Source organism: Antechinus flavipes, chromosome 3 (genome assembly GCF_016432865.1).
Source record: "Antechinus flavipes isolate AdamAnt ecotype Samford, QLD, Australia chromosome 3, AdamAnt_v2, whole genome shotgun sequence".
Taxonomy (NCBI): Eukaryota; Metazoa; Chordata; class Mammalia; order Dasyuromorphia; family Dasyuridae; genus Antechinus; species Antechinus flavipes.
The window spans coordinates 561,434,227-561,448,258 of record NC_067400.1 but is presented as its reverse complement, the minus strand read 5'-3'; the positions used below and the strand labels follow the sequence as shown (position 1 = coordinate 561,448,258).

Sequence of the window (14,032 nt, the reverse complement as noted above, 5' to 3'; positions counted from 1 at the left end):
AACACTTATGAACTCAGATGTGAAACATTTGTAGGTGATAGTACAACCAAGGTTATGGCCATCTTTAGGTCATGTAGAATGTAGGAGGTAAGTTGATAAATTGCTAAGTTAGCATGTTTGCAAAAATTTTGACATGTATATTGAAGTCCCTAGTATGAAAGCAGATGTTAGGGAAAAGAGAAAGACTGAGCAAGACACTGAACTCATTGAGAAAGGAAGGGCAACATTCAGAAGTTTGAGAGTTAACAGTGAGAGAATTTTGTTTTTGTTTTTGTTTTTAACTGTCAATTTATTCAACCAACAATTCTAGAACATCCATTTAGTCATGTCTCACCTGATAGATTCAGAGTATTTATATTTTTTGTTTATATATATATATATTATATATATATATAATATATGTGTGTGTGTGTGTGTGTGTGTGTGTGTGTGTGTATACACATATTTATTTATTTATTTAATTTCTGCAGGTACATACAAAAGAATTTTTTTATATTTCTTTTTCAAACTTTTTAAGTTCCAGATTCTCTCCCTTCCTCCTTCTTCCTTCCTTCCAGAAGGCACGTGTGAAATTATACAAAACACTCCCATTAAAGTCATATTGCAAAAGAAAACAGATCTACAGCCTGCTTTCCTCTACCAAAAAAAAAAAAAAAAAAACCTCTCCCAAAAAGCCGTAAGAGAAATAAATAAAGCTAAAACAAAGTATGCTCTAATCTGTATTCGGATACAATCAGTTCCTTCTCTGGGTATGGACAGCATTTTTCATCATAAGTCCTTCAGAGTAGTCTTGGATCATTGTATTACAGCAACAGAATCTTGACTAGGTATAAATATGGATCGAATGATCCTTAAAGGAGGTGAGGTAGTGATGATGATGATGATGATGATGATGATGATGATGATGATGATAATGATGATCTCCTAAGGCATAAAGAAAAATTATTTTAAAGGACATTTGGTTATCTCTTATTACAATATTTATAATGAACATTTATAAAAAGACTGATAAAGACAACTATAACTTAGGTGCTAATAGCTATTTTAGAATGGTTCTATTTAAAAATCAATAAAATCCTTTAAATTAAAGCATCATACAACTGAATACTTGGTGACTTCAATGCAAAAGTGAGTGCATGAAAGCACAAGCAGAGACAAGATGGCGTAAAAGGAAGAACAGTAAACTCCCCACAAAATGCCTTCAAACAGATCTAGAAAATGTACCAGACCAAATTCTGACTGAAATATCCAAAAAAGAAATCATAGTGAGCCACTTTTCTAGCCCAGGTCAGCATGGAGAGACAGAGAATCCTACAGATACTGGGAATGGGATATAGCCAGAAGTATACCGCACAGAATATTTCAGTACTCAAGGACTGCTTTAGGGCAAGATGAGGCCCCAGACCCATAACTGGGTCTTGCAAGATATAAACTTGACCTCATGCAAGGTGTAAAAAACAGGTACTAATTGAGTGGCAATACTCATTTCTGGGTCACAAATCCATGTGGGCTAAAGAAGGTACCTGTAACAAGCAGCAGCATTCTAGGGTAGGAAATAATCAGAGGCTTGAATACCCACTAAAGAATGGAGGGAGGGATCTCAGTTACAATTTCTAACTGGCAAAGGGATAAACAAGGCAAAAATCTCAGACCAAAGAGAAGGCTAATTTCATTACTAAACCAAGAGAGCTTTCCAGATGACTAGCAGTAGCTGAGTCCAGCAACAATTTAATGTTGCTCAGATATAAACCCAGGTCAAGAACTTGTGGAGCTCAGGGGACACTGATCAGATTTTGCCCTGGATCAGACCATTTTGGGAACATTGAAAGTCTACAAGTCACCAGCTTTAGCTGTATATGAGATTCTGAAAAAAACACTTGTTACTCCAAGAAAGCAACAATAGGATTAACTTAGACCTTCCTTCTAGAAATATGCAGAGACCATCCCTAATATCCAAGTAAAATCAGGAAAGCTGAAAGGATGAACAAATGGAAAGAAAGGCTACACCATAAAAAGCTATTATATGATGAGCAGGTTGATTTCAGAAAAGCCTGGACTTGTGAATTGATGCTAAGTAAAGTGAACAGAACCAAGACAATATTGAATGTAATAGCAAGATTATTGTGACATTCAATTCTGATAAATGTAGCTCTTTTCAACAATGAGGTGATTCTAGGCAATTTCCAATAGACTTGTGATGGAGAGAGACATTTGATCCTGAGAGAGGACTACCGAGACTGAATAAGGACCATAACATAATTTTTTCACCTTTTTTGTTGTTTGCTTGTCTGGTTTTTTTTCCTTTCTCATTTTTTCCCCTTCTGATCTGATTTTTCTTGTATAGCATGATAAATGTGGAAATTTGTTTTGAAGGATTGATTGCACGTTTAACCTATAATAATGTCTAGGGGAGGGGGAGAGATGAGGAAGAGAGGGAGAAAATTTGGAACAACAATGTCTTTGCAAGGGTGAATGCATTTGTTTATTTCTTTTAATTAAAGCTTTTTATTTACAAAATGTTATGCATGGGTAATTTTTCAACATTTATTCTTGCAAAACTTTCTGTTCCAAATTTTTCGCTCCCTCTCTCCACTCCCTCCCTTAAATGACAGGTAGTCCAAAACATGTTATATATGTTAAAAGATATGTTGAATCCAATATGTGTTATATATTTATACAGTTATCCTGTTGCACAAGAAAATTTGATCTAGAAAGAATAAAAAAAGCCTGAGAAGGAAAACAAAATGCAAGCAAACATCAAAAGAAAGCATGAAAATGCTATGTTGTATCCACACTCAGTTCTCACAGGCCTCTTTCTGGGTGTAGGTGGCTCTCTTTATCACTAAACAATTGGAATTTGTTTGAATCATCTCATTGTTGAAGAGAGCCACGTCCATCAGAATTCATCATCATAATATTTTGTTGTTGTTATGCACAATGATCTCCTGGTTCTGTTCTTTTCACTTAGCATCAGTTCATGTAAGTCTCTCCAAGCCTCTCTGAAATCATCCTGCTGGAACACAAAATAAATCCCCATAAATCCTCAGCATTTTAATACATCACCAACAAAATCCAACAGCAAGAGATACAAAGAGAAATTCCATTCAAAATAACTGTCGACAGCATAAAATATTTGGGAATCTATCTACCAAAGGAAAGTCAGAAATTATATGACCAAAATTACAAAAAACTTTCCACACAAATAGAGTCAGATTTAAATAACTGGAAAAATATTAAGTGCTATTGGATAAGCTGAGCGAATATAATAAAGATGACAATATTTCCTAAACTAATCTATTTATTTAGTGCTATACTAATCAGACTCCCAAGAAAATATTTTAATGATCTAGAAAAAACAACAACAAAATTCATATGGAAGAACAAAAGATCGAGAATCTCAAGGGAATTAAAAGAAAAAAAATCAAATGAAGGTTGCCTAGCTGTACCTGATCTAAAACTATATTATAAAGCAGCAGTCACCAAAACCATTTGGTATTGGCTAAGAAATAGATTAGTTGATCAGTGGAATAGGTTAGGTTCACAAGACAAAATAGTCAACTATAGCAATCTAGTGTTTGACAAACCCAAAGATCCTAACTTTTGGGATAAGAATTCATTATTTGACAAAAACTGCTGGGATAACTGGAAATTAGTATGGCAGAAATTAGGCATGGACCCACACTTAACATCATATACCAAGATAAGATCAAAATGGGTCCATGATTTAGGCATAAAGAATGAGATTATAAATAAATTAGAGGAACATAGGATAGTTTATCTCTCAGACTTGTGGAGAAGAAAGAAATTTGTGACCAAAGATGAACTAGAGACCATTATTGATCACAAAACAGAAAATTTTGATTACATCAAATTAAAAAAGTCTTTGTACAAACAAAACTAATGCAAACAAGATTAGAAGGGAAGCAACAAACTGGGAAAACATCTTCACATTTAAAGGTTCTGATAAAGGCCTCATTTCCAAAATATATAGAGAAATGACTCAGATTTATAAGAAATCAAGCCATTGATTTGTTCATATCCTTTGCCCAGGGTTACACAGGATATGAACAGACAATTTTCAGATGGTGAAATTGAAACTATTTCCACTCATATTAAAATATACTCCAAATCACTATTGATCAGAGAAATGCAAATTAAGACAACTCTGAGATACCACTACACACCTGTCAGGAAAAAATAATGATGAATATTGGAGGGGATGCGGGAAAACTGGAACACTGATGCATTGTTGGTGGAGTTGTGAATTAATCCAATAATTCTGGAGAGCAATCTGGAATTATGCCCCAGAAATTATCAAACTGTGCATACCCTTTGATCCAGCAGTGTTTCTACTGGACTTAGACCCGAAAGAGATACTACGGAAGGGAAAGGGAACCGTATATGCCAAAATATTTGTGGCAGTCCTGTTTGTAGTGGCCAGAAACTGGAAAATGAGTGGATGCCCATCAATTGGAGAATGGCTGGGTAAATTGTGGTATATGAATGTTATGGAATATTATTGTTCTGTAAGAAATGACCAGCAGGATGAATACAGAGAGGCTTGGAGAGACTTACATGAACTGATGCTAAGTGAAATGAGCAGAACCAAGAGATCATTATATACTTCAACAACGATACTGTATGAGGATGTATTCTGATGGAAGTGGATTTCTTTGACAAAGAGAAGATCTAACACAGTTTCAATTGATCAAGAATGGACAGAAGCAGCTACACCCAAAGAAAGAACACTGGGAAATGAATGTAAACTGTTTGCATTTTTGTTTTTCTTTCCGGGTTATTTTTACTTTCTGAATCCAATTCTTCCTGTGCAACAAGAGAACTGTTTGGTTCTGCACACATATATTGTATCTAGGATATACTGTGACATATTTAACATGTATAGGACTGCTTGACATCTGGAGGAGGGAGGGGAAAAATCGGAACAGAAGTGAGTACAAAGGATAATGTTGTAAAAAATTACCCTGGCATGTCATAGTTATAATTATTTAAAAAAAAAAAGAAAAGAAATCATCCTGCTGGTCATTTTTTACAGAACAATAACATTCCATACTCATGTACCATAACTTATTCAGCCATTCTCCAATTGATAGGCATCCATTCAGTTTCCAATTTCTAGCCACTACAAAAAGGGCTGGCACGAACAAATTTTTGCACATTTGGGTCCCTTTCCCTTGAGATCTCTTTGGGATAAAAGCCCAGTAGAAACACTGCTGGGTCAAAGTTTGATAATTTTTTGAGCATAGTTCTAAATTGCTCTCCAGAATGGCTGGATCTCTTCAAAGTTCCATAAACAATGTATCAGTGTCCCACTTTTCCCACATCCCCTCCAACATTCATCATTATCTTTTCCTATCATCTTAACCAATCTGACAGGTGTATAATGGTATCTCAGAGTTGTCTTAATTTGCATTTCTCTGATCAATAGTGATTTAGAGCACCTTTTCATATGACTAGAAATATTTCTATTTCTTCATCTGAATATTGTCTGTTCATATCCTTTGACTATTTCTCCATTGGAGAATGGTTTGAATTCTTATAAATTTGAGTTAATTCTCTATATATTTTAGAAATGAGGCTTTTATCAGAGCCTTTGAATGTAAAAATATTTCCCCAGTTTATTGTTTCCCTTCTAATCTTGTCTGCATTAGTTTTGTTTGTACAAAAACTTTTTAACTTAATATAATCAAAATTATCTATTTTGTGATTGATAATGATCTCTAGTTATTCTTTGGTCACAAATTCCTTTCTGCTCCACAGATCTGAGAGGTAAGGAGGGTGAATGTTTAAAACTCTTTGCAAGTATTTTTGAAAAATAAAAAGCTATTGTTATTTTTTTAAAAGCTATTATATGGGACAGCTAGATGGCACAGTGGATAGATCACCAGTTCTGAAGTCAGAAGAACCTCAGTTCAAATCTGACCTCAGTTACTTCCTAGCTGTGTAACCCTGGGCAAATAATTTAACTTTAATTGTCTCAGCAAAATAAATAAATAAAAGCTATTTTACTGACAGGGACACTCAAGACACAAACCCCAAAAAAGAAAATAATTCCCAAACATCTATAAGTGAAGCCTCAAAGAAAAACAGTTTAAGTCCAAATTCAACTAAAATTCCTGGAAGAAATGAAGCAAGTGTTTAAAATAAATTTTTTTTAAAAGATATTTTAAATGAAACACAAATATTGGAGGGAAAAACTAGAAAATAAATAAAAGCTATAGAAGAAAGAATTAAAAAGAAAACTAATAACTAAAAAGTTGTAAAATCTTGAGCAAGCAACAAATTCCCTGAAAATCAGAATGGGATCAAATAGAAGCTAATGACTCCATGAGACAACAACAAAAAAATTAAAATAAGTCAAAATACTGAAAAAGGGGGGAAATATAAAGTATCTCATAGCAAAAACAACTTACTTGGAAAGGAGATTAAAGAGAAAAAAAATTAAGAATTATTGGACTATCTGAAAACCATGTTCTTCCCCTTTTCCCCTTTCCCCACAAAACAGCCTGGGCATTATATTTCAACAATTTTAGAAGAAACTGATCGGATCTCTCAGAACTAAAGGGTAAAAAGTGGATTACCAGGAATATTTTATCAAAAAGCCAGAGCTCCAGATCTAATAAAACAAAACAAAACAAAACTGTAACTCAATGAGGAAAAAAAGAATTCAAGTACTAAAGAACCACAGTCAGAATCACATACAATTTAGTAGCTATCATAATGAAGGATTGGAGAATTAGAAATATATTCCAGAAAGCAACTGATTTGCAACCAAAAATAACTTATCCAACAAAACTGAGTATAATCTTACAAAGGGAGAAAAATTAAATTTTAATGAAATAGAGAATTTCCAAGCATTCTTGATGAAAAGATCAAAATAGTATAGAAACTTTGGAGTTAAAATACAGGAATTAAGAGAAATGCAAAAAGGTAAACATGAATAAAAAATTAATAAAGGACTATACAAAGATAAAGTATTTATATTATAATATGAAGAAATAATATATGTGTTCCCTCTGAAACCTATCATCATAAGAAGTCAAAGAACCTAATGAAACAGAAGGTCTGGACTATGTTAATGTCTTGATGAAATTTTTTTTTTTTAATGGAAAGGAAAGGGGGGAAGTATACACTTGGTGGGTTAATGGGAAAGAAAAATTAGGGAAAACTATCTCACTTTATTGTAGAATTATATAAAACAAGGAAGAGAGGAATGACTGACACACGAATTTGACTCAACTGAAGAAAGGAAGAATACAAAGTTAGGTACAGAAATACATTTCACTAAATAAGGAAAAGAGAGAGAAAGGGGAGGGGAGAAAAGTAAATTAGAGGGAAGAAAGATTAAAGATATGTTGGTCCAGATGGATTTACATGTAAATTCTACCAAACATTTAAAGAATAATTAACTCCAATGCTATATAAACTATTTGAAAAAATAGGGAACTGGTCTCCCTAATGATTATTGATGCAAAAATTTTAAATAAAATATTAGCAAAAAGATTACAGAAAATCATCCCCAGGATAATACACCATGACCAAATAGGATTTATACCAGAAATGCAGGGCTGGTTCAATATCAGGAAAACTATTAGCATAATTGACTATGTCAATAACCAACTTTTTTTTTTAAACTTTTTATTGACAGAACCCATGCTGGGGTAATTTTTTACAGCATTATCCCTTGCACTCACTTCTGTTCCGATTTTTCCCCTCCCTCCCTCCACCCTTTCCCTCAGATACAAGCAGTCCTTTACATGTTAAATAGGTTACAGTACATCCTAGATACAATATATGTGTGCAGAACCGAACAGTTCTCTTGTTGCACAGGGATTCAGAAGGTATAAATAACCCGGGAAGAAAAACAAAAATGCAAGCAGTTTATATTCATTTCCCAGTGTTCTTTCTCTGGGTGTAGCTGCTTCTGTCCATCCTTGATCAACCGAAACTGAATTAGCACTCTTTATCGAAGAGATCCACTTCCATCAGAATACATCCTCAAACAGTATCGTTGTTGAGGTATATAATGATCTCCTGGTTCTGCTCATTTCACTTAGCATCAGTTCATGTAAGTCTCGCCAGTCCTCTCTGTATTCATCCTGTTGGTCATTTCTTACAGAACAATAATATTCCATAACATTCATATGCCACAATTTACTCAACCATTCTCCAATTGATGGGCATTCATTCATTTTCCAGCTTCTAGCCATTACAAACAGGGCTGCCACAAACATTTTGGCAATACAGGTCCCTTTCCCTTCTTTAGTATCTCTTTGGAGTATAAGCCCAGTAGAAACACTGCTGGATCAAAGGGTATGCACAGTTTGATAACTTTTTGAGCACAGTTCCAAATTGCTCTCCAGAATGGCTGGATGTGTTCACAATTCCACCAACAATGTATCAGTGTCCCTCTTTTCCCACATCCTCTCCAACATTCCGCATTGTCTTTCCCTGTCATTCTAATCAATAACCAACTTAATAAAAATCATATTATCTCAATAGATGCAGAAAAAGCATTTGATAAAATCCAACACCCATTCCTACTAAAACCACTAGAGAGTATAGGAATAAATGGACTTTTTCTTAAAATAGTCAGTAGCATCTATTTAAAACCATCAGTAAGCATCATATGTAATGGGGATAAACTGGAACCATTCTCAGAAAGATCAGGAGTGAAACAAGGTTTCCCAATATCACCACTACCATTCAATGTTGTATTAGAAATGCTAGCGTTGGCAATAAGAGATGAAAAAGAAATTAAAGGAATTAGAGTAGGTAATGAGGAAATCAAATTATCATTCTTTGCCAATGGTATACTTAGAGAACTCCAGAAAATCTACTAAAAAGCTATTAGAAATAATCCACAATTTTAACAAAGTTGCAGGATAAAAAATAAATCCACATAAATTATTAGCATTTTTATACATCACTAACAAAATCCAATAGCAAGAGATACAAAGAGACATTCCATTTAAAATAACTATTGATAGTATAAAATATTTGGGAATCTATCTAACAAGGGAAAGTCAAGAACTATATGAGTAAAATTACAAAACACTTTCCACACAAATAAAGTATCTCTTTATCTAAACAAATGGAAAAATATTAGGTGCTCTTGGATAGGTCAAGCAAATATAATAAAGATGACAATACTCCCTAAACTAATCTATTTATTTAGTGCTATACCAATCAAACTTCCAAGAAACTATTTTACTGACCTAGAAAAAATAACAACAAAATTCATCTGGAAGAACACCAGGTCAAGAATTTCAAGGGAACTAATGAAAAAAAAATCAAATGAAGGTTGCCTAGCTGTACCTGATCTAAAACTATATTACAAAGCAGCGGTCATCAAAACCATTTGGTATTGGCTAAGAAATAGACTAGTTGATCAGTGGAATAGAGGTTCACAGGACAAAATAGTCAATAACTATAAGTAATCTAGTGTTTGACAAACCCAAACACCCCAGCTTTTGGGATAAGAATTCACTATTTAACCAAAACTGCTGGGAAAATTGGAAACTGGCATGGAAGAAACTAGACACTGACCTTCACTTAAAACCATATACCAAGATAAGGTCAAAATGGGTTCATGATCGAGGCATAAAGAATGAGATTATAAATAAATTAAAAGAATATAGGATAGTTTACCTCTGACCTGTGGAAGAGGAAAGAATTTGTGACCAAAGAAGAACTAAAGATTATTATTGATCACAAAATAGATCACAAAATTTGATTACATTAAGTTAAAAAGTTTTTGTATAAACAAAATTAAGGCAGACAAGATTAGAAAGGAAGCAATAAATTGGGAAAATATTTTTACATTCAAAGGCTCTGATAAAAGCCTCATTTCTAAAATATATAGAGAATTAACTCAAATTTATAAGAATTCAAACCATTCTCCAATGAAGAAACGGTCAAAGGATATGAACAGGCAATTTTCAGATGAAGAAATAGAAATATTTCTAGTCATATGAAAAGGTGCTCTAAATCATTATTGATCAGAGAAATGCAAATTAAGACAACTCTGAGATAGCATTATACATCTGTCAGATTGACTAAGATGACAGGAAAAGATAATGATGAATGTTGGAGGGGATGTGGGAAAACTGGGACACTGATACATTGTTGGTGGAGTTGTGAATGGATCCAACCATTCTGGAGAGCTGTTTGGAACTATGCTCAAAAAATTATCAAACTGTGCATACCCTTTGATTCAGCATATTACTACTGGGCTTATATCCCAAAGAGATCTTGAAGTAGGGAAAGGGATCTGTACATGCAAAAGTGTTTGTGGCAGCCCTCTTTGTAGTGGCTAGAACTTGGAAACTGAGTGGATACCCAACAGTTGGAGAATGGCTGAATAATTGTGGTATATGAATGTTATGGAATATTAATTGTTCTGTAAGAAATAACCAGCAAGATGATTCCAGAGAGGCTTGGAGAGACTTACATGAACATGCTAAATGAAATGAACAGAACCAGGAGATCATTGTACACTTCAACAACAATAATATATAGTGATCAATTCTGATGGACATGGCTCTCTTCAAAAATGAGGTGATCCAAACGAGTTCTAACTGTTCAGTAATGAAGACAATTAGCTACACCCAGAGAACTATGGGAAATGAGTGGACCACCACATAGCATTTCCACTCTTTCTGTTGTTTGCTTGCATTTTTGTTTTTCCTCTCAGGTTTTGTTTTTTTTTTTACTCTCTTTGTAAATCCGATTTTTCTTATGCAGCAAGATAATTAAATAAATATGTTTACATATATTATATATAACATATACTTTAACATATTTAACATGTATCAGACTACCTGCCATCTAGGGGAGGGAGTGGAAGTAAGGAGGGGAAAAGTTGGAACAGAAGGGTCAGTGTTGAAAAATTACCCATGCATATGTTTTGTAAATAAAATTCTATTTTAAAAAAGCGGTATTGATCCTAAGCAAAACAAATCTTAACTAAAGATGTACAAAAATATAACATTTTTTGAAGTAGCAAAGAACTACATCTGAGGGTCTGAGGGGGTACCTATCAATTCAAAATGACTGAACAAATTATGATGCACAAATATGATGGATTATTATTGTGCTGTAAAGAAATAATGAAGGGGATAGTTTCAGAGAAACCTGAGAATGTGTGTATGAACTGATGCCAATTGGAGTGAGCAGAACCAGAACAATAATTCATACAATGATAACAATATTTTAGAGAAAAATAATTTTGTATATAGAGAACTGACCCTAATCTATAAGAAATCAAACCATTCTCCAATTGATAAATGGTCAAAGGATATGAACAGACAATTCTCAGATGAAGAAATTGAAACTATTTATAGACATATGAAAATATGCTCCAAATCATTATTAATCAGAGAAATGCAAATTAAGACAACTCTGAGATACCACTACACACCTGTCAGATTGGCTAGAATGACAGGGAAAGATAATGGGGAATGTTGGAGGGGATGTAGGAAAACAGGGACACTGATACATTGTTGGTGGAATTGTGAACACATCCAGCCATTCTGGAGAGCGATTTGGAAATATGCTCAAAAAGTTATCAAACTGTGCATACCCTTTGATCCAGCAGTGTTTCCACTGGGCTTATACCCCAAAGAGATACTAAAGAAAGGAAAGGGACCTGTAGGTGCCAAAATGTTTGTGGCAGCCCTGTTTGTAGTGGCTAGAAGCTGGAAAATGAAAGGATGTCCATCAATTGGAGAGTAAATTGTGGTATATGAATGTTATGGAATATTATTGTTCTGTAAGGAATGACTAGCAGGATGAATACAGAGAGGACTGGCGAGACTTACATGAACTGATGCTGAGTGAAATGAGCAGAACCAGGAGATCATTATATAACTCAACAATGATACTGTTTGAGGATATATTCTGATGGAAGTGGATCTATTTGATAAAGAGAGCCTTAACTGATCAAGGATGGACAGAAGCAGCTACACCCAGAGAAAGAACACTGGGAAATGAATATAAACTGCTTGCATTTTTGTTTTTCTTCCCGGGCTATTTATACCTTCTGAATTCAATTCTCCCTGTGCAACAAGAAAACTGTTCGGTTCTGCACACATATATTGTATCTAGGATATACTGCAACCCATTCAACATGTAAAGGACTCTTGCCATCTGGGGGAAGGGGTGGAGAGAGGGAGGGGAAAAATCGGAACAGAAGTGAATGCAAGGGATAATGCTATAAAAAAAAAGAAAAGAAAAAAATATATCTAGAGGGCTAACTTCCAAAAATACAGAATTTCATTTTGTTTCCCAAGTCCATTACTTCCCTACAGGAGGTAGGCAGCAAGTTTCATAATGAATTCTCTGAAATAACTGTTGGTCATTATGTTGACAAATGTTCTTAAGTCTTTCAAACTTGCTTGTCTTTACAGTGTTTTGTCATAAAAATCATTCTCCTGGTTCTGTTCATTTCCCTCTACATTAGTTCATACAAGTTTTCCCAGGTTTCTCTGAAACTATTCTTTTCATTATTTATGGCACAATAGCATTTATTTACATTTATTTTTAAATTTATTTATTAGTTTTTGACATTTACTTTTATAAGATTTTGATTTTCTTTTTTCTCCCTCCTTACCCTCAACCTCTCTTCAAAGTGGTAATCAATCTGATATAGGTTACATATGTACAATCATCTAAAACATATTTCCCCATTAGTCATATTGTGAAAGAAGAATCAGAACAAAAGGGAAAAATCAGGAGAAAGGGAAAAAAAAAAACACCAAAAGGTGAAAATAGTATGCTTTAGTCTACATTGACTCCATAGTTCTCTCTGGAGTTTCCATCATGAGTCTTTTAGAATTATCTTAGATCATTATACTGTTGAGAAGAGCAAAATATATCAAAGTTGACAAGCCATACAATGATGCTGTTAGTGTGCATAGGGTTCTCCTACTTCTGTTTACTCCACTCAGCATTATTAGTTCATGTTAAGACTTTCCACGTTTTTCTGAAATCTGCCTACTCATCATTTCTTATAGAATAATATTCTATTACATTCATAAATCATAATTTGTTCAGCCATTCCCCAATTGATGGGTATCCTCTTAGTTTCTAGTATTTTGCCACAACAAAAAGAGCTACTATAAACATTTTTTGGTACATATGAGTCCTTTTCCAATTTTTTTTATGATCTCTTTGGGATATAGGTCCAGTAGAGGTATTTCTGAATCAAAGGGTGTGCCCAATTTTATGGCCCTTTGGGCATAGTTCCAAATTACTCTCCAGAATGATTGGATTACTTTACAACTCCACCAACAATGCAAGTGTTCTAATTTTCCTACATCTTCTCCAACATTTGTCATTTTCTTTGTCATATTAGCCAATCTGATATATGAAATGGTACCTTGGCATTGTTTTAATGTGCATTTCTCTAACCAATAGTTATTTAAAGCATTTTATTCATAAAACTATATTGGCTTTAATTTCTTCATCTGAAAACTGCCTGTTCATATCTTATGATTATTAATTAGGGAATGACTTTTATTCTTATACATTTGACTCAGCTCTCCATATTTTTTTTTAAAGAAATGAGGCCTTTATCAGAAACACTGGATGTAAAAATTGCTTCCTGATTTTCTGCTGCCTTTCTAATCTTGGTTGCATTGGCCTTGTATAAAAGCTTTTTAATTGAATATAATCAAAATTATTACTTGCATTTCAGGTTTTCTATCTTTTGTTTGATTGTAAATTTTCCCCTTCTCCATAGATTTGACATATTCCTTGCTCTCTTAATTTGCTTATGGTATTACCCTTTATGTCTAAATCATGTACTCATTTTGACCTTATCTTGGTACAGGATGTGAGATACTGGTCAATGCCTAGTTTCTGCCATATTGTTTTCCCAGCAGTTCTTGTCAAACAGTGAGATCTTATCCCAGAAGAGGGAGTCTTTGGGTTTATCAAACAGTAGACTGCTATCATTATTGACTATTTACATCTTATATACCTAACTTTTCCACTGATCTACCGCTCTTAT

At 33.9% G+C, this 14,032-nt stretch overlaps 1 protein-coding gene across 1 annotated transcript in view; it reads right to left on the bottom strand.

Annotated features, from left to right (window-relative positions):
• Positions 1–409: 409 nt before the first annotated feature.
• The window catches only part of LOC127555407 (protein argonaute-4), a 67,719-nt gene continuing 54,096 nt past the window's right edge, over positions 410–14,032 (bottom strand). Inside the window, exon 18 of the mRNA XM_051987671.1 lies at positions 410–924. Coding sequence (XP_051843631.1) covers positions 852–924 — 73 coding nt within the window. The 3' untranslated portion in view covers positions 410–851. The remainder of the gene's footprint in view (positions 925–14,032) is intronic.